Here is a 19110-nt window from a genome sequence, read left to right on the forward strand (position 1 = left end):
TGTATCCTCCTTTAATTGATTGTCCTGGTCAACGTATAAAAATCGACCTCCGTGGTTTGCAACTAGAAGAAGAATACTCGATGTAAACAATTGCTTTCCTTTTTAGGAACAAAAGTTCATAACACCAACTTTTAAAAGGCATGATATATATCCACACACAGTAGTAGTAACAGGTTCAAAAGAGCAGAAGAAGGAAAAAGTAAAAGTAGAAGAAGAAGAAAAAGTATTAAGAAATAACGAGTTTCATTTTTTCTTTTTTGTTTTTTTCTGGAGGGTATCCAAATGCCCACGACGGAAACAAACCCTTGCCATAACATATCAGACGACAGCACGTGAATTTCTGAGTTGCTTCTCTCTTTTTACTCGGCCTTTTTGGGTACTGCTGGTGCAGCCTTGCCGGTCTTGCTGGCAATGGTGGCAACTGCTTGATCGTACAATTGCTTTGCCTTATCGCTAGCTACGCCGCCGTACTGTCTCGCTAGTCTGTACACCTTATCGGAGTGCTGGGCAACGTGCTGATCGATGACGGCCTGGTTCTTCTTGTACACGTAAGGGAGGGTGAAGAAGCCGACGAGGAAGAGGCCAACGAGGTACTTTGTGGAAATGTATTTTGCAAGTGTCCATACAAAGTATGAAACACCGAGCGCAGCAGCGGAGCGACCGCTATCTTGGATGAGCACAAGCTTTGTCAATTCCTGGACTACAACTTCAACCACGTCCACTGTCAACTGGGCTGTGCGTACCACTCGGTCACGAGGGATATACGTGCCCTTGGCGTTCAATCGTTGGCTGAAAAGAAAAATCAAGTTAGTGGTAATGGTCTTCCCCTCAGCAGCAGCAAGCAGGCTCGTTCGTTACCTGTGTGGATTTGTCAGATTCTCGGGAGCTTTGCCGCCAAAGAATCGCTGGCCCTGCTTGTGCGTGTTTACATAGACCCAGTTCAGACCGGTGACGATGGTAAAGAAGGCTGCTGCGATTTGCAGAAGCGAGTAGTATTGCGTCAAAATCAAGACACTCAAAAGTGTGGCAAACACTGCGCCGGAACGAGTAGGCTTTTCCCAATAGATTAACGAATCAATCTTGGCTCGGATGTACAGAGTCGGGTCTGCAAACCACACACATCTCGGTTAGTTTGTCGTCGTACGACACAAAAGTAGATTCCTCCTCCCGCTCTGTTTCTCTCCATCCACCCACACACAGATAGATAGGTCCGACATCTTACCATCATCGAACTTCGGTGCTGCGCTGCCGTTGACTGGAGCGCTGCTGTTCGTGATAGGGGTAGCAGCCGCCTTGCTAGCGTCAGGAACGCTCTCGGTTGTGGATTTGGCTACAACACACACAAGAAATCAGTTTATCACCGCTTTTAGAGTATACAGGGAGGATACACGTTACGCGCAGCAGCGGTAGCCGGAGCAGCGCCGTTCGAAGGTGCAGGTGAAGCGGGAGCCGGAGCGGGAGCTGCAGCAGCGGCAGCGGTGGTAGCTCCAGCAGCAGGAGCAGGAGCAGGAGCAGGAGCAGCAGGCTTCTCGATAATTTCAGGTTGTTGGTCAGACATGATAAGAGCAGCGAAGGGAGAAAGAAAGGACCAGAGAAAGAAAAAAAAAAAGGACCTAAATCCAAGTTCGCGACCGATCACGGATTTTTGAGTGTTTCATGCTCTGAGCACCGACCACGAGACCTGCCCTTTTTTGGAAACCACACTGAAAATCCCCCAAGATACGACGCACGCTCACATTCTCCTCTATACCTCTCACTGCTGTTTAAAGCCGATAGATGATTATGTGAAAGATAAGAGTGGAGCGAGATTGAAACGACATGAAATATTTGCAATTGGGTCGAAACAGGACAGGGACTACTGCAATGTAACAAAATGCATGTATCAGAGTGTACTGCATAAGGTATGATCCCAATGCTGTAAAAGACATAAAAATACAAGTCCTTTATTGCAGGATTATCTCTTCCGCATCTTTCTCCTCTTCTTCGGCATCTTTGAATATCAGCTGAATGGCATCGCTGTATTTGGGGAGCAACGGCAGCTGCTTTATCTTGACAGTCATCATATCAAAGCTGCAGCACACGTTAGTCAGGTCACCGGGTAAGGCTGGTATCTTGGGATAACGCTGACTGAAATGCGTCAGCAGAGTGTACTTTGCATTCATGCTAGTTTTTGCAACGTTAGAGAGAGTCGATTTTTTTCTTCAAGATGATCGATCTTACTTTTTTCCAACTTGGACAGCTTCTCCGGTCGTCGTGTGTCTCTTTACAAGCGCAAGTTCATGCATCGAGTCTTCCAACGTAGCTTCGTGGATGAGCAACGTCGCATCTTTTCCTTCTCGCACCAGATTATCGCAAGGTCGCGTATCGCCGGAGTACACCAATTTCCATCCGTCACTGTGGACCATGGAAATACCGTAAGCGTATTTACAGTGGAACACTTCGACGGCGCGAAGATCCTGGAGACCGAGCAAATCTTTGGCGTTTTGGAAGTGTCTTTTCTCGTTGTAGTCGCCAGGCGAGTTGCCCCACAGAATGTTTTCGTTTCTAACGAACATGATCTGGTCATATAATCCAAAGCGTTCTACATCGTTGTATTCTTCAAGCCAGTGGCGGAAGACCGCAGGAGCAACAACGTATAGTCTATTTTGAGAGCCCTTGTTCATCTAACGTAACAACCACGATGAGAATCAGCTAGCAATATTTTTTCGTTTTACCAGAGAAATTCAAACATTACATGATACCATCGTTTAAGCAGTTGAATGACACCAAGGTGATGGTCAGCATGAAGATGTGATATGAAGATACATGAAATGCGTTGGAGTTCAAGGTCCATCCTTTCTCGGCCAAAGATACGCATCATTTGACCGAGCGTTCCTTCGCCAGCGTCGAGCATGATGGAGCTGTTTCCAGGTATATGAACAAGCGTGGCGCTTACTATTTTCACAGCAAAACGGTCAATGTTTATACTCCAAATCATTACTCCATTTGTTTACCATTTCTATATTTCGCGGGTATGGAGCTTCCTGTTCCCAGAGTGATCACTCTCACGTTATCGCCAGGAAAAGATTGGTTTGTATCAACAGCAGACGCCTGCGCCTTTGCTTTTTCAATGGCTTGAGCAACTTCCTCGTTTTGCATAAATCCCTTAATGTCCGGATCCTCCAAGTTGTTGTGATCAAAAGTTGGCTGTTTCAAGCTGTCCAGGTTTACGCCCTTCCGCGGTTCAAGGTCGCACTGCATCATGTTGCTCAAAGGGTACATCTTTGGAGGCAGATTGGACACTGCAACAAAACTTGTTAGTCAAGTCTGCTTAAATTTTCATCCTAACACTCACGTTGATCAATTTGGACGGCAGAGGTATTGTTGTATTTTGGAATCGGAAAGATGCCCTTGTCGAGAGTCGACAGTTTCAGCTGGGCTAATGCATGCTTCTTGAACAACACCGTCTGTGCACAGAGATCCTCGGTAGCCAGCACATGCTTTAGTGAGAATGTCAGTATGCAGCCCTTTTGCCAATTACAGACTTTAGCTGCTACTGCTACTAACCTGCGTGTCCGTACCAAATTTGCTCATCCATTCCTGATACCGGGCATTGCGCAGAACATCGTTGGTTGTCAGGTGGATCATGACAAGGGGTCGGTTTTCTGGATTCTGGTACGGTGACCACTTTTCTGATTCGACGAGGTTATCAATGTAGCTTTCATCAGCGCAGTCTACAATTACAAAGACCTAAAAATACAAATTAATTTGCTGTCTTCCGATGAATATAGTTATGTGTAATATTACATGTCCAGGTTTATCCGGTTCCATGACTTGGCTGGGTTCAATGACTCGACCATCTTCAAGAGTGATTGAGTTTCCTTTTTGCAGCTTTCCTACAGCGCAAAAATCAGATAATGCTCTGTCGTCCTCAATTGAAAAGAGACATTGCATACCATACAGAGGTCCTGGTTTTATCCCGAGCGCCTGGGCAGCCTGCGGCTTGAATTTTCCGCGCACAGTTGGACCTCGACAAATGTAGGAAATGGCAGCTGGGTAAGGCGATGTACGAGGCAGACGTTGGCGGATATACTGGAGCGATCGTGATTGTCTCGGTGATGCTTGTTGAACGGTAGCAGCACCAGTTGCATCATCCAAAGGGTGCATGCTGACTTTGGTGTCTCTAGGTGTACATTTTGCTTTCATTGTTTGTTCAGGTACTCCGTTTGACTTCGTGCGCGTAAACATTTGCTGCACCACGCTGCGTCGATAAGCATCGTTTGCATCCGGGTCTGCTAAATTTTCTTCTTCTTCTTCCAAGTTGCTTCGAGATCGCTTGATGCCAGCTACAGGGCTGCTAAAATCCTTGGGCAATACAACGACGGGGGTGACCTGAAGTGGGCCCTCGTCCGTTGTAGCAGGAGTATTGGGTAGATACTCGCGAGTCTCTAATTTCATATTGTCTCTGACAACAGCAGTTAGTATATGCAGCTTACATCCATTACTGTTGATAATTACCTGTATGAAAAATGTCGAGTGGCAGCAATAAAGTGCGTTAAATTTTTACCGCCGTGGATTCTCAAATCTTTGCCGTGTGCGTCGGCCAGTGTTAATATCATGCCTGGCAAACCACCCACGCAGCTCCAGTCAAGTCTCGTCAAGTAGATATTCTGCATTCGTGACAGCTTGACTTTCTCCTCAATGCATAAGCGCTGCGTGCCTTCCCGGCAATTGAACATGTAGCGTTGAGAATCATAGTGAACAATGATCGCAGGTGGTCCTTCCGGTGAAGTCTGGCCGACGACTTGAATGAATGCCTTCATTGTGCGTCTAGAAACGAGATTGTAGGCTGGGCGTGCAAGGAGAAAAGGTTTTTGCCGAAGATATAAGCAAGAAAGGTGGTGCTGCAGCGCCACAGTTGGCATAAATAAGGGCTGGCTGAAAACTGACAGCAATTTGCTTGATCCTCCCTATCATAAAATGTGTGTGTGGCTGGTTTTAGCCGCAGCTCCCTTCAGTGAGTCATTTACATACACTGGATATTGAGGAAATATTTGCGCGGTCTGGAAAATCCTTTTGCGCTTTTAGTTGGCTACAATTTGCGCCTACAGAAATCGAATTAACGTTGGACCACTGTAATCTACTGAAGTTTGACGACTTACGCTTGCGATATTCGTGCGAGCGTGCAAGCAGAGCCAGCGCAAGAAGACACCCCAGGCCGCATATAGTACAAGAATTGATAAGCCATTGGCTTTAACGTACAAGTAGCCTTCTACTTTCTTACCTCTCCTATATTTAAAAAATCAGTGCACTTGTTTCATGTAGGCTTATCGATGGAAAACTTACATTCACCTAGTGAAGACAGAATCCTCCTGAGCATCATTGCCTAACATTTCAGCACTGTGAGTTTTACTGAAAGATACATAACTGTGAAGTCCAATTATTACCAATGATGTCAGGGGAGTTGCTTGTATTCAGCATGTGTAAAGCCGCTGAATGTCTTGTAAAAGGCAATAGATGTATACCGTCTATCACCCGGCTAATGCCATTAGGGGCAATGCAAATTGTCGCCATATAGTCACGGCCTTGTACGGCTTGCCCGGCCCTATACAAAGGACACTTGGTATTCATGCATAAAGAAGCACCATGAACGGACCGTTTTTCTTCTTGCCATCCTTTAAGATGGTTGCCCTGGGTCGCACAACAGGTCCTAGGCACCAGCCGCAGGTTTGAGATGTTCTATATTCTGATGTCATGACCACGACTGTGTGTAAATGGTGCTCTTTTCGTATCTTCGTGGCCTTTTAACCGTGCGTTTGTTCCTAAACCTTGGTCGCCGATGAACATAATGGGAATAGACTTCTTCCCGGTTCCGCAAGCTTCTTTTCACGTATGCCCTTTCTGGTGGGGAGTTATAGAAATATTGTAGAGTATCACGGCGTTCACGAAATCGATCCACTCCAGATGCAGTCTCGACTTGTGCAGCCACGTCAGCGATTCCCAGGTACCTCGAGGTACTCTTTTGCTCTTCATCAATTTGTTTTTCGTCTCTTTTTCTTCGTTCTGTTTGAACTTGTCATAATCTGCAACTGTCTTTTTTAACTGTATGAATGTTTGCAGCTGTTTCTCATGCAGATAAAGAGTGAAACAACCGTCTTCCCCGGCATTTCCCGTCTTCTCTGCTTGGATAAGAGCCTGGTGTAATCATGCTCGGACATATGTACTTTTGAAATGAAAGCAATATAGACATAGCTGTATGAGCCATATCTGATCAGCACACAGAGGTGGCATGTTGGCTCGTGAAGGGCATACGACCGTCAAATAAGGTTAATGGTACCTGGAAAGAATTGAGAAGTTACATTTAATACAGTGTACGTACCTCTTGATGGACATTATACAGCTTTATCATAAATCGATACATACAGTATATGCATAAATACCCTGGACGTTGATGGCAAAACATTTTTGCAAAGTTGCACAGAACTGAACGCAGTACGAAGCTAAAGGGTGATTCCTATTTGATAAACCGTAGTGGTCAACATCTCAGATTGTTATGTCAAATTGAGCCAAAGGCCTCTCCTAGAAGCGTTTTCTAAAAGGCTCCAAATGCATTTCTAAGCGCAAAGCTGGGGACGCTTCTTATAAAGATGTATCCGGCGATGACCATTTTATCTCTATTTGTTTACAGTATTTCTTGACCAACGCAAAGTTCTCTCTGGCCAGGCGCAAAGTGGGCTGCTATTGGCGCAAAATCAGTAAGAGCACAGGGCAAAACAATGTCTCCATAAGCGCAAATTATTAGGAAAAATCCTGTAGTTGTTCTACTCTTATTATCACAATTTATGTTTTATTTTGGAACGGCTATCAATGCACAATTTTCAAGACTAGTGGCAGGATCTACGTAGTATACCAGATCTACTTTGAAGTTATGTTCTTCCAAATACCGCATTCGTCCAATATCCAAAAATCTCTTGCATTTGTATCCGATAGCCTCTCTCTCCTTGTGGTTTAATCCAGAATAGTGATTACTATCAGATGGTTTCTTGTGAGCAAAGAATATGGATAGTGCTTGTTTATGTAGGTACTTACGTAGTCTCGTCCTTGTCCTCTTCTTCTTGGACTGCACTTTGTGCATGATCGTCAGAGTCTGTGCTGCCAGCAGCGTTTCGTCGACCACAAATTGCCCAGCTGCTCATTTTGCAGAGACGTGCAAAGTTTTTAGAATCAAGTCGATGCTTTTCCAAGAACTTTGTGTTGGGATACATTTCATAGCGGCATAGCTGGTGGCAGCAAAGCGCGATAATTATTCCAGCAATCGGATTGCTGAAAGAAAATTTAGTAAATTGTTGCAAAAAAAGCCAGTAGCTATTTCATTTACCTATTGCCTGCTTTTGTTTGTTCTTCAACGTAATTCATAATACATTTAAGAGTAATATCGGTGGCACTGCCGCACAAGTGCTTCGAGAACGCAACGACCTTTTTTCGTTTACCATCCTCAGTTGTCAAAGCCTGAACTTTTGACAGCTCCAAGTCCTTGATGTCTATTGTCACACGTTGCACAGTCGATTTCGTTTTGGACAGCCCGAGCAGAACGCTGTCTGACTGGTGGAAAATCAGGGATGTTAATCGAATAGTCCCCACAGCTGTAAGTAAATCTGCAATATCCAACCTTGTTTCTAACAGTTTTGCGATCAACCAGAACGTACGTCGCCTCACCATCTTTTTCCTGGACTGCCGATTTGACGTATTCTGACAATTCACCTTTGCCAGCACCAAATTCAATGAAGCACGCTGAAGAATCGCTCAGCATGTTTGCCTTTTCCATGTGGCCTAGAAGCGAAGATTGCTGATCCAAGTGCTTTGTCTGCTTCAACGCAGACCTAAATTTGCTTATTGAGGATCCCCTTTCTTCCTATCTCTAAAATCACATCCAACCAACCTTCTGCGCTCAACTGCTTCCTGCGTGAGGATTGTTTTCTCGATCTGCGGATTTTCCTGATCATAGGCGGTGGTAACTTTGGCGATCAACTCGTCAAGTTCAGCCTTGGGCAGTTGTCCAAGCTGCACGCGAGCAATCCACGGCTGCGAATGGAGTTTCTTGTGCGAATGAATGTTCTTTTGGAACTCGATTTCTTCCTCAGATAACGGTACGGTGCAGTTGATATTGAGAGAATAGTATGCCTCTGGATCCCTCGGCCTAGAGTTGCATCGAGTTTTCATGTGGTTCTCGAGATCCTTTTCATACACTGTACTGTTGTCGATTCAATAATTGTTCTAAAATATCTTACGAGGGTGGATACCTACTGTGAGGGGTCGTACGGACAAGGTACCCGCTTCTTGTCGGTAGGGCTGTTGCTGTTTTCTTCTTGCTGCTGCAGGTGCAAGTGCTCGCCACAATATTTGTTGGTTCTTTTCGCGGGCAAGCTGCAGTATCTTCGCTTCCGCGCTACCCAAAAGTGACCTATATTTCTTTGGTCTAAGCACACCAAACGGAATCGCCTCTAAATGGCTCCAAATTTGCACTGTACATTGCTGTGGACGGTCTGGAGGTGGTGGTATCAGCTCGCCATCTTGCTGCTTGCTCTTTGCGATTTGTGAAGGTTTCAATCGAGATTCTTTTGGCATAGTAAAGGCTGGCTTGAAAGTGGCTTTGTTGCATGCACGATTTCCTGCCAAATGCAGCAGCGTAGATCAGGTCCGAAGATCCAAACCGCCCTGATATTATGCAGCAAACAATCGTTGGAGCAGTTTCAACGCAACTACTTTATTTTGAGGAAAGATTTGCGGTACCAAAGATGCTAATTAACGACAAGTACAACTAAGTTTGGTCACTGCAAAAAGAAAATGGATAGTTAGTATTAGATATTTGAATAGCTGTGTCCTTTAAGTACGTACCATCGTGAGCAAACCCATGTTGCAGTTGTCGCAGTCAGCATCTCGGCAGCACCAATGTTTCCTCTCCGTCAGTCATGCTGATTTAAATTCGATATAACTGTAATGTACTCACCAGCTGAACTGTATATGTCAGCGGTTTTTGATACCGCGAGATAGGACAAAGCAAAGTAGCAAATTTGAGGAGAAGGGAAAAAAAGGTGGCCGAGAGGAAAGCGAAGAGCAAGACGAGAGAAGGAAATAGAATCAAGAGCGGCCAAGGGAGGCGAACGAGAGAGACAAGAGGAGGCAGATGCGAACGAAGGAATGGAACGAGACTGGCTCGCGGCTTCAATGGTCTTGTATTTTGTATTAAGCTATACAAACCAGATGATATGAGTAAATGATAAATCATCTGTATTGTAGGTAATTACGGGTCACTTATCAAGATAACACATCTACCGAAAGTAGCAAAAAAGTTGAAGAGGAAGAGAATACGAGAAAAATTCTGCTCTTCCGTATTTAAAGCCTGTTTAACGGTCGTCTGTGTCCAGCACTGTTTCAAAAAAAAGATGATGTCTCCTGAAAAGAAGTCACTTCCTCCGTAGAAAACAAACCAGTTTGCCGTCTAGTAACTTTGAAGTCTATTCAATATCTTGGAGAAGACCACTTGAAGAATGGTTAAGAATTTAAAAGGAAGCTCTCCATCGCTTCTGGAACCTGCGGTAGATATACTGAAAAGCATCGCTCCGCAGCTTAACCACGTATCTCAATAATAAAAATACCATAAACTTATTGCAATATTCATTGATCTTCAGTTACACGTCTGAAAGTCCATGGCTTAAAGTCCTTCAGAGACTTTTCTAAACAGATTCTGTACCTGACTCAAAACAAATACGTATTATCATGGGGGCACCAACCATGCAGTTTACAGTCAAAAGATTGGATTCTCCTCGCCTTACGACAAGCAAAGATAAGGAAGTTTACTTGATTGCCTGCTACAACCTTTGGATCGTACTGCGTTTCCGAAACAAAGATTGATTTCTCCGCTTTTTCTTAGCCGGGCATTGGAAGCGCGGCCATATAGATCCAGTATTATAAGAAGCGTTCGAAGTTCGTGTGGTTGAGTGAGAAAGACTAAGACATCATCGGCGTAGCCCATTAGTTTTGTTACAGGTGCCGGTGGTGTTGGCTCGTGTTCGGTCGATTGAGAGGAGAGTTGTGTTGGAACTGAAAGCCTTAAGATACGCGGGGATGCTTGAATAGTTTGAAGCAACGGTTCTAAACAAAGATTGGACAGTATTGGCGATAAAATGTCGCCTTGTCGTAGTCCTCGTTGTTGTACGCAGGGCGCTGACAGATGTCCATTGATATTAACGTGGAGTTGGGTTTGAAAGAAAAGACCAAGGAGTCGGGAAAACCGAACAGCCGTAAACAAGCTTGAAGATACTGAAGGTGTATGCGGTCATATGCCTTTTCTTGATCCAACAACAAGGCAATTCCAGGAAGATTGTATCCCTGTGCCATGTCCATCAATTAATATCTACTGGATGTCCAAAAAATACTACTTTGTCTGGTCGCGAATTTTAAGTGGAAAACATTTATTTGACCCCGCCTTTTCTCGAGAGATACTTTTCTTGCTTTACAGAATTTGGTTCGGCGCGTTGTCTTTCGAGCAAGGGCACGTAATCCTTTGTCCAAATCTCTTTAGCAGCGCCCAAAAATATCTTTGTAACCTTTTCAGATTTCTTATCTTCCAGGGCGTTTGCAAAGTTCTCAAACAGAAGCGCTCTTGTCATTTGTTCACTCCATCGGGCGCGCCAGTGGTCGCGCGTACCACTCGTTGTTTCTTCCACTCGCCAATCGATGTTATCGTATGCGCAGCCGTGCAGTACTAACGGATGCGGACTAGCCAGTGGGTACTGGGGCTTGCCCGTAATCTGGTCCACATCCAACAAGTCCTTGACGATCTCGGGTTTTTCGAGTCTCTGGCCAACCAGAAGCAATATAGAGACCATACATCTAACTTGATGCCACAGGAAAGCACTTCCAGTGACCTCGATTCGACCAAACGTTGAAGTGACTGGTCGGATATCCGCAGCGTAGATCGTGCGACGATAGTCCTTGACGTTTTTGGCAGGATTAAACTTGCAAAAATGCCGAAAATCTTGGTGGCCGAGGAAATGCTTTGCCGCTTGCTGCATTGCTTCAAGATCCAATCCATCCGTTGGTATGTAGTAATGGTATGTTCGAGACTGGCAAGCGAATCGTGCGTTGAATTCTGGAGGCACAGGTGCCCACGCCCAAACTCGGATGTCATCAGGCAGTTGCCTGTTTAGCATCGCAAGGTACGGCAGTTCATTGTTGTTATTGGAGCTGCGACGCACGTTAAGCGCAATGACCTGGCCCAATCCACTCACGCCAGTGTCCGTTCGTCCGCACAGAGAAAACTCGCATGTCGAAAGGTCTTGTATCAGTTTACATTTTCTCAATGCTTCCACCAACTTGCCCTGAACGGAAGGGAATTCATCCTCTTTGTGGGAAGACGTAAAGCCGTAATAGTCCCAGCCGAGGTACGCAACCTTGAATGCAACTCGCTGCTGCTGGACTTGAGAAAAATCATATGGACGACGACGCTCCTCTACGTACACCGCTGCTTGTGCCTCGTTGCTATGTCGTGATTCCAACCGAGCGAGTCGTTCCACGATCTCTTTCCGGGTAAGATCACCGTACGGTTCAGCTTTCAACTTTTGTCTAATCAGCCTCCATGATTTTGCAATTGCCCTGAGGCTCATGGATGTGTAAGCTAAAGTAATAAAAGAAATTAAAACTGTGTGGCTGGAACATGCAGTTGATGGGTGCGCTCCCCTTCGGTACGTTCCTAAATGGAGCGATCGTTATTTCTCTTACAGGCATAGTATATATTCTAATTGGAATATAGATTGTTGTCTGTGCCTAAGATTACATACAAGAATACCACTCAAATAAACCATTTAGATACAAATTTATGAGAAAGTGCATAGCATTTTTGTTCGTCTTTGTTAGAACAGTTTGGTTCAACTTTTGCCACTTTGCATATCTGAACTTACTGTATGTAACGATATGTATCACACTACATATTGTTAAATACAAGTTTTGGACAGGCTATATATTGGCAGAAACTGATTGTCGAAAGTAGATTACATAATAGTCGTCTCCAAGCATATGACCTGTCAAATGCTTGCTGGTGACAATCTCTGGTCGCGGGGATTTCAAAGCCCCGCTAGATTCAGGCCGATCAGCGTTGCACAGGGCAACATTCTTGTTCCCGTTCTTATTACAGAAACAAGAAGGTGGCCCATGACGAAGCCAACAACCGATTTTCGAAACGCGATTATAGAAAACCACTGGGTAATCTCACGCTACTTGGCTTCGCATTTTTGAGCTTGCTATTCACAGACGATTTGTTACCATCGTCACACGTATAGAACGATCCACCGCAGACGGTAAAGCACAACAGCGGCGGTAGCAACGTTGAATAAGCATTTTCTTACCAACTTCCTCGTCTACCCCACTTTAGATTTTTGAAAAATCAAAAGATGCGAATAGTGGCACCGCGGAAATGGAAACAAAAGATGTCGCAGATACTTTGACAGCTATCCTGGACCAGTGTCAAGCAAAGATCACTGTGAGTTTCGTGATAAATGACATACTCACACTATAATCTTGACTGATCGTTTCTTTGCAGTCAGGGCCTAACAAACGTGTGTTAGCGGATACGACGCAGAGGATCAACGGGATGCTGAAAGAATTGAGAGAAGAACAGATCTCCCAGCATGTTCTTCACTCGTTATCTGGGTTGAGTCATGGTAAGCACCACCGCTCATTTTTCTGCAAAACGATGGGATGATCTGATTATTACTCTTCTGTTTCTGTATCAGCTCTGCAGGCAAAGGAGTGGGAAAAGGCAGCAGAAATACACACAAAATTGATGACCACAGAGTACGATAAACACGGCTCATGGCTCTTGGGCTTGCGACGTCTGATAGATCTGCACCAAAAAGCGACGTCCTCCTGACATGCCACTGCTACAAATTTCACTGTGACAACAGCAGCAATAACCGAACTTTTTATAATATCTTACTAGACTTCAAAGAACAAAGTTACATTTTTTCGACAACAACCAAAATGTATCTGGTTATCAATACAATATGTTATGTGCATTAGATATAAACATCAGTGCATACATGTAACAAGAAACCATATACCTTAGTTGAGGGCAGTGCGTGTGGAGGCGTGGGCGGGGTACATTTTGGCGCAAAAACTCCGTGACATCACAAATTTTGCCGGTCGTTCAATACATCCCCTCACAAACATCGTTTTAACCTTGAATATGGCCGCCGAAGCCGATTGGGAGTACCCGCAACATCAAAAGTTCGAGCGGTATGCAGCGTATAATTTAGGGGAACACAAATTCCGAAAGAGCAATTCCTGACGCACCAGGTCTGTAGAGTGCCCACGCTCGAAGAGGTCGATCCTAAAGATCACAAAGGTGAGTGAAAGAAAGGGACTGAGTTCATGGGTTTTGCATTCGACCGTTGTTAACATTATTTTTTTTGCAGCCGTGTACGCAGCACGCGCCCAAAAGATTCGTGACGACTGGGTCAAGGCTATGGAGGCCCGTATCATTAAGGAAAAGTTGGACGAATGCTACCGAACTGAAGGTGTCAACCACTGTATGTATACTCTTTTGGGCAACGTGAGAGCGTTAGACAGCCAAAGAAGAAAACTCAAAACGCGACTTTTTATAGACCAAAACTGCCGCGACTTGGCCGATTTGTACATCAAGACCATCAAAGAAAACAAGGTGCGAGGTTTCCGCACTAGCAACTCATAGAGACAAAACAACGACAACAACAATACAATTCCGTTTGCAGCTTTATTATTTCTTGTTGAAAAGACCTTTTTGCAGCCATTTTGGAACGTTGCCAGCAGTTTTTTTGGATGACGACGTGCCAGAGGATGTACTTGCATTTGAAGACGTTGTGGTGAGAAGTGGTGGAGAGGGTGTAGGGCTGGACATCGGCTCGGCCATATCACGATAAGCTTGAGTCAGGATCGGTGCGCCTGCGTACGTAAGGAAAAGTCAGCTTTGGATTATACACCGGGGAGGGAGGACATTCGTTTTTTACCTTTGTCCACTTTATCGATCCAAACAAAAGTTACGTTCGATGCTGGAGCCAATCCTGCCTTGTACAGCGTTTGAAGCGGGTCGGTGAGTTTGATGCGAGGCGGCAGGCAGAGCAAGAACTTTTTATCTGGCATCTCCAATGTCGACCGCACAAAATCGTACAGGTCGCCGACTAGTGAGAGAAAGTTCTGGTTAATATTCTATTCTCACTCTCGCATCATTTTTTTCCACAAATATCTTGAGGCAATTACCGGTTTCTTTTGACTGAAACACTGCTTGAAGTAATAATCTGTCAGGGAATCGCACGCGGATGGTCGCTTTTGGGTATTTTTTCATGCGTTCCTGTTCCTCAGCATTGCGCATTTTTTTTGTCTTCAAGGGACTACGTAGTAATATATGCATTAGTGTATATTCACACACGCCCAATTGAATCGAATTGCATATTACGTTACCTGTTTTCGAGCTTTTCTCGCCGTGCAACGTGCGACTGGTACAAACTCTTGACTTCATTGGAATCGAGCTTGTAAAAGGACTCTGGAAGGTCACCTATTCAAGGGACGTCAGTTCTCCACATCTTGTCGTCGTCCGGTGGTGCGTTGCATCTACCGATTGGTTGCGCTGTAGAAGGTGGAATTAGGACTTTGATCTGGCGATCAGGAGTTTCTGGTTGTGGCTGCTGTTGCTGCTGTGCGTTTGTATCGTTTGAAGCAGTAGTATCCATCGTTACGCAAGCAGGAAAGAACCAGACCAGTTTCCTTTGGCGGGTCCCAATTTCATTCAATAGTGACCAACAAGGTGCTAAACAAAAGGGATTCATATTTGACAGTCTATTGTTATTATTATCATTGTCTAGATATATTACAACACTTTTTCTTTCTTTGCTGTAACCAAGAGATTAATCAAGAATATTATTTCTTCTTTCCAGTGACTAATTGAAACAATGTTTAGACTCCTGTCTTTGCAAGCGATCACAACAAGAATAACGAACTTACCATTGAACTGCGGATAACGGATAGGAAGAGAAGAGATATTCTGAGTATATAGATGCAAAAGATGATAAATTATTGATATGATTTACCTTAAAGTACATGATATCACCATCTTCGACAACGTAGTCTCGTCCTTTTGCAAGATACTTTCCAGACGAACGAACGTTTGCTTCGTTGCCAAGTTCTTGTAGGTCTGCAAATTTCATGACTTCAGCCGATATGAATCCTCGCTCAAAATCAGTACTTTGTGGGGTGATCAGTGACAAGGGATAATAAAAACCCAAAACCGAGCTAATAGCTTACTGGATGATGCCTGCTGCTTGCGGGGCTTTTATAGAGTTCTATCCAAAAGGCGCATCGTTACCAAAACTTTTCCCCCATTGCTGCTTCAGCTGAAAATCGGTCTTACCCTCACAGTCCATGCTCGAACTTCGTCTGAACCAGCAGTAAAGTAGTGAATCAAGCCCAAAGATTTGTAGCCAGCCAAGATGATGTGCGGCAGCTGCGAAGAAGCACCGACCTGCTCTAAAAGAGCATCAGCTTCTTCTCGCGGCATATCTGCAAGCTGTTTTCTTCGAGTTAAATATTACCATTAATTCGACCACGATAGCGTTAACTTGCCTTTGATTCAAATGAAACGGACAGAGGGATAACAAGATCGCCCTTGTTATTTGTGTCGACCCATTCCTTGATTTTTGGTATCCTGCATCATCAAATACTCAATTAATGCTTTGTTTCTCTCTTTGTTTACCGGTTCTTATTACCATGGATTGCTCGAAGGATCGTTCAAATAATCATCCTCACTCATGTTGCAAAGATACACGACAGGCTTGGCCGTCAGTAGATGCAAAGAGTTGATCACATCGACTTCGGCTGCATTCCAGTCACCCTTTCTCACATCATTGCCTTTTGCCATAAAGTTTGCTACTTTTTCTACCACTGCCTGCAATTGATTAATAAAAAATATTGTTGGTACAATGGGGGACGTTACTTCGTACCAATTGGTCCTTTTTGCTAGCCACTTGCTTGGCAGCTCTGCTGAGATCGTTGATGTGGCGTTCAAGCATTTCTTCGTCCTTGAGTCGTAATTCATCCTGGATAATATCCAGATCTCGCAACGGATCGACAGTGTCTTCCACGTGTGTGATATCATCGTTTTCAAACACTCGCACTAGGTGGTAGATCGCATCCACTGATGCTACGTTGGAGAGAAATGCGTTGCCTAGGCCGGCACCTTGCGCAGCTCCGCGGACCAAACCGGCAATGTCGAGCACAGTTAGCTAAACAAACTTTTGATTTATCACTCTTTTTCTCTTCTCTTTGCAGCGATACAATGATCTTACATGCGCCGGGGTTTGTTTCTTTGGCTTGTAGACATTGCACAACCAATCGAACCGAGAATCAGGTACATGGACACGCGCTTCCGATGGATCTTTGGTAAAAATAATATAAGCCATTTGCCTCAATATCTTATGGATTGCAACCCTACCGATGGTACAAAATGGGTAGTTCTCTGCAGGCACACTGCTGCTTGTCAATGCATTGAACAGAGAAGATTTGCTATTATACACATTTAAGTGTACGTTCGATGATTTAGAATACTACTAGATCAGCAATATTCCCACTCCTCCCTTTCAACAAAAGACACGGAAAAAATTAAAATGCACTCGTTGCCCTGGAAACGCTACCCTATATTTGGAAGACCAACAACGCCCATTTTGAGATTATTCGAAGGTCGACCCAGGAGAGGCTTCTCGGCTGCAGCAGGAGTGTCAGCTTTACGCTTGGACTTTTTTGCGCATACAGCTGTTGAAATCGAGAATGCCGCACGCTGGCCACATGAGCGTACGAACGGCAGAATGCAGGTTGCCATGTCAAACTTGCAAGAAAGAATCAATTGCTTGTTCGGACTTTGCCACCACCAGTTGAGGAATGAATTGAGTGCTGTACAGCAGTGCTAGAAGTTGAATTTGATCAGACTCAACGAAAATGGGCCACCAGTCTCCAAAGGAGTCAAGACAAAAAGTCTGATGACCAAGTCGCCAAGAAGGCGTTGAAAGAAGCTGGCTTTAGGATCAAGAAATTTATATATAAGCATGTCGATTGATGACCTTTCTTCGTTTCTATCATACTTTCTCTGTTTATTAAGGAAGACGCTCGTCAACGAACTATCCTGATTCAAACTTACGTGGACTGGGAAGGTTCATCAAAGATTCAACAGGAGGACAAGCGAGAGGTGAAAGAGCAAAAGGAGAAGCAGCACATTGAGTCTACCAGCGACGATGCACCCTCGGGAAGACTCATGGTCCATACCGCACCAGAAACGACGAGAAGTTTGCCAAGCTACTCATGTTCCTGCAAGAAAACAAAGGCATGTCCATCAAGAAGGGTGCGCAGCTGTCAATCTCCCATATTCGACAGCCAAACGACGAGTGGATCAATGGAGCGATATGCAAAGCTTGATGACGATCACACGGTTTTCACGCTTTTGCTTCAAGTAAAATTTCAACCGATGGGCAACATCTATTTTGACTTATCTACTGTAGCAACGCCTTCAGTAGGCTATGATTTGTATGAAAGATTAAAGCGTACGCATCAAGAAGCAACCGGCCAGGTACGGCGTCAGTATATAGATGCTATCATCGACAGGAGCCATTTTTTGCTGGAAAAAAAAAAGCAGATTACATGAGCACATTTCAAAATAATGGCTGAAGAGAATCATGCATCGCATCCAACTAGCTTACTGTATCTGACATTGCAAAACTTTTTCCAAGTTCTTAGCAGACTCGCAAGAAAGAATAATACTTGTTGCGTAATCCAATAATTTATTCTTATTCAATGAACTGCATCTGGGTCGTTTGACCGTTGGGATGGACCAAGCGCAGCACGACGCGCTAGACAACAAAGCTTTGTCATAAATATATCATTGCATCTCGGGAACGCACAACGTCACGTAGATGGAGGCAATACGGTTGACATACTGCAGGATATCCACTCTCCACTGAGGTAAAGTGCGAACCTGTTCGTGGACCGATTGCGAGCAACCGGCGGATAACAGGCGGGCCCTTACTCATCAGCATGTAGGACTTGTCAACTGGGCACCGAGGCAGAGGGTGGAACCAACCGACTGGCGGACAATAGACGAGTTCCGCCCTCACATCACCGACCCGACGCGAGGAAATGAGTCGGATAGCATCCAGCATCGATAAGAGATACTAAATGAGGGTTCCGTCCGTAAGTGATTTGGCTTCTCATAACAAGGCGGAAAAATGTACTCTTGTGAAGCTGATTGAGTAGCAATCCAGAAAACTTTTTTGCGTCAAAACCGTGGTCGCTTACCACGTTGCAGGAGTGAAGAAGCAATAGTTGCCAAGTTACATACTGCGCTGCCTTCATGATCAAAATGTCTTGATATCAGTTAGAGCCAACCATTCAACCACTCTTTCCACTTCGTAATTATCAGCCTTGCTCTTTGTTTCATTTGAAAATTTGAACAGATCATGTGTGAAATCAATATGATCAGTAGTAATACAGGTCAACCTCCTCACTGTCTTCTGTATCGTCTGCTGATTTTCTCCTTTTCCGTGAAGCCGTAAAGAAAGTCTCGGGGCTTGGTAGTCTCTTCGGTATAGCAGTGCCCAGCAAATCAGACATACGCTGTTGTTCAATCTTTCGGCAGACGGCGGGTACCACGATGCATTGCAGTTCCAAGCAATGTTTTTTCCAGAAGAAAAGCAGATTCAAGGCCGACTGAATATCTCCAATGTCTTCGATGTATCGAGGTATCTTGATGGTGCCAATTCACTTGACAACAAACAAATCATCGACTTGTTTGATGAAGAACATGTATCCAGCAAACCCTGCATGGATGTGAATAACACAGGATTGCCGCATGCATACGCTTTTTGCAGAAAATAATGCTGCCTCCCACTGAAAATTCATGTCGCGTTCTCCCAGAAATAGATCTCATCCGCTGACAAAGCAGATATCGCATATCCAGAAGATCTGGTCGCGTAAAGCTTAGCATATCGAGAAGTATATAAGTACGTTAAGCGTTTTCCGGCCCAGCTTTCCTCCTTCATAGCACACACCGTACGTTCA

At 44.6% G+C, this 19110-nt stretch overlaps 9 protein-coding genes across 9 annotated transcripts; 2 read left to right on the forward strand and 7 right to left on the reverse strand.

Moving 5' to 3' along the window:
- Positions 1-359: 359 nt before the first annotated feature.
- VTP01DRAFT_10330 (uncharacterized protein) lies at positions 360-1558 on the reverse strand (the record flags this gene model as incomplete). The annotated part of the gene is made up of 4 exons (XM_069378681.1): positions 360-789; positions 859-1105; positions 1223-1330; positions 1396-1558. The coding sequence occupies 4 exons, from the start codon at positions 1556-1558 to the stop codon at positions 360-362; spliced, it is 948 nt and encodes a 315-aa protein (XP_069239755.1).
- A 385-nt stretch (positions 1559-1943) lies between these two features.
- VTP01DRAFT_10331 (uncharacterized protein) lies at positions 1944-4802 on the reverse strand (the record flags this gene model as incomplete). The annotated part of the gene is made up of 9 exons (XM_069378682.1): positions 1944-2163; positions 2221-2663; positions 2735-2934; positions 2994-3281; positions 3335-3479; positions 3547-3729; positions 3787-3875; positions 3936-4444; positions 4498-4802. 9 exons carry the CDS (start codon positions 4800-4802, stop codon positions 1944-1946), a joined length of 2382 nt encoding a protein of 793 aa, XP_069239756.1.
- A 261-nt stretch (positions 4803-5063) lies between these two features.
- Positions 5064-5460, reverse strand: VTP01DRAFT_10332 (uncharacterized protein; the record flags this gene model as incomplete). The annotated part of the gene is made up of 4 exons (XM_069378683.1): positions 5064-5084; positions 5142-5268; positions 5332-5365; positions 5427-5460. The coding sequence occupies 4 exons, from the start codon at positions 5458-5460 to the stop codon at positions 5064-5066; spliced, it is 216 nt and encodes a 71-aa protein (XP_069239757.1).
- Positions 5461-6826: 1366 nt separating this feature from the next.
- On the reverse strand, positions 6827-8604 carry VTP01DRAFT_10333 (uncharacterized protein; the record flags this gene model as incomplete). Its single annotated transcript, XM_069378684.1, has 7 exons — positions 6827-7007; positions 7069-7302; positions 7358-7581; positions 7649-7859; positions 7919-8230; positions 8284-8440; positions 8508-8604. 7 exons carry the CDS (start codon positions 8602-8604, stop codon positions 6827-6829), a joined length of 1416 nt encoding a protein of 471 aa, XP_069239758.1.
- A 1847-nt stretch (positions 8605-10451) lies between these two features.
- VTP01DRAFT_10334 (uncharacterized protein) lies at positions 10452-11645 on the reverse strand (the record flags this gene model as incomplete). Its single annotated transcript, XM_069378685.1, has 1 exon — positions 10452-11645. One exon carries the CDS (start codon positions 11643-11645, stop codon positions 10452-10454), a length of 1194 nt encoding a protein of 397 aa, XP_069239759.1.
- Positions 11646-12189: 544 nt separating this feature from the next.
- On the forward strand, positions 12190-12907 carry VTP01DRAFT_10335 (uncharacterized protein; the record flags this gene model as incomplete). Its single annotated transcript, XM_069378686.1, has 5 exons — positions 12190-12240; positions 12318-12335; positions 12410-12517; positions 12578-12698; positions 12771-12907. 5 exons carry the CDS (start codon positions 12190-12192, stop codon positions 12905-12907), a joined length of 435 nt encoding a protein of 144 aa, XP_069239760.1.
- A 315-nt stretch (positions 12908-13222) lies between these two features.
- VTP01DRAFT_10336 (uncharacterized protein) lies at positions 13223-13726 on the forward strand (the record flags this gene model as incomplete). The annotated part of the gene is made up of 4 exons (XM_069378687.1): positions 13223-13272; positions 13341-13381; positions 13452-13565; positions 13641-13726. 4 exons carry the CDS (start codon positions 13223-13225, stop codon positions 13724-13726), a joined length of 291 nt encoding a protein of 96 aa, XP_069239761.1.
- A 45-nt stretch (positions 13727-13771) lies between these two features.
- VTP01DRAFT_10337 (uncharacterized protein) lies at positions 13772-14741 on the reverse strand (the record flags this gene model as incomplete). The annotated part of the gene is made up of 5 exons (XM_069378688.1): positions 13772-13956; positions 14022-14192; positions 14272-14402; positions 14473-14566; positions 14627-14741. The coding sequence occupies 5 exons, from the start codon at positions 14739-14741 to the stop codon at positions 13772-13774; spliced, it is 696 nt and encodes a 231-aa protein (XP_069239762.1).
- A 187-nt stretch (positions 14742-14928) lies between these two features.
- Positions 14929-16882, reverse strand: VTP01DRAFT_10338 (uncharacterized protein; the record flags this gene model as incomplete). The annotated part of the gene is made up of 11 exons (XM_069378689.1): positions 14929-14948; positions 15013-15052; positions 15099-15252; positions 15313-15350; positions 15419-15574; positions 15649-15712; positions 15774-15952; positions 16008-16289; positions 16353-16441; positions 16499-16569; positions 16698-16882. The coding sequence occupies 11 exons, from the start codon at positions 16880-16882 to the stop codon at positions 14929-14931; spliced, it is 1278 nt and encodes a 425-aa protein (XP_069239763.1).
- Positions 16883-19110: the final 2228 nt, after the last annotated feature.

Source organism: Rhizomucor pusillus (genome assembly GCF_041956525.1).
Source record: "Rhizomucor pusillus strain CBS 183.67 unplaced genomic scaffold VTP01scaffold_8, whole genome shotgun sequence".
Lineage (NCBI taxonomy): Eukaryota > Fungi > Mucoromycota > Mucoromycetes > Mucorales > Lichtheimiaceae > Rhizomucor > Rhizomucor pusillus.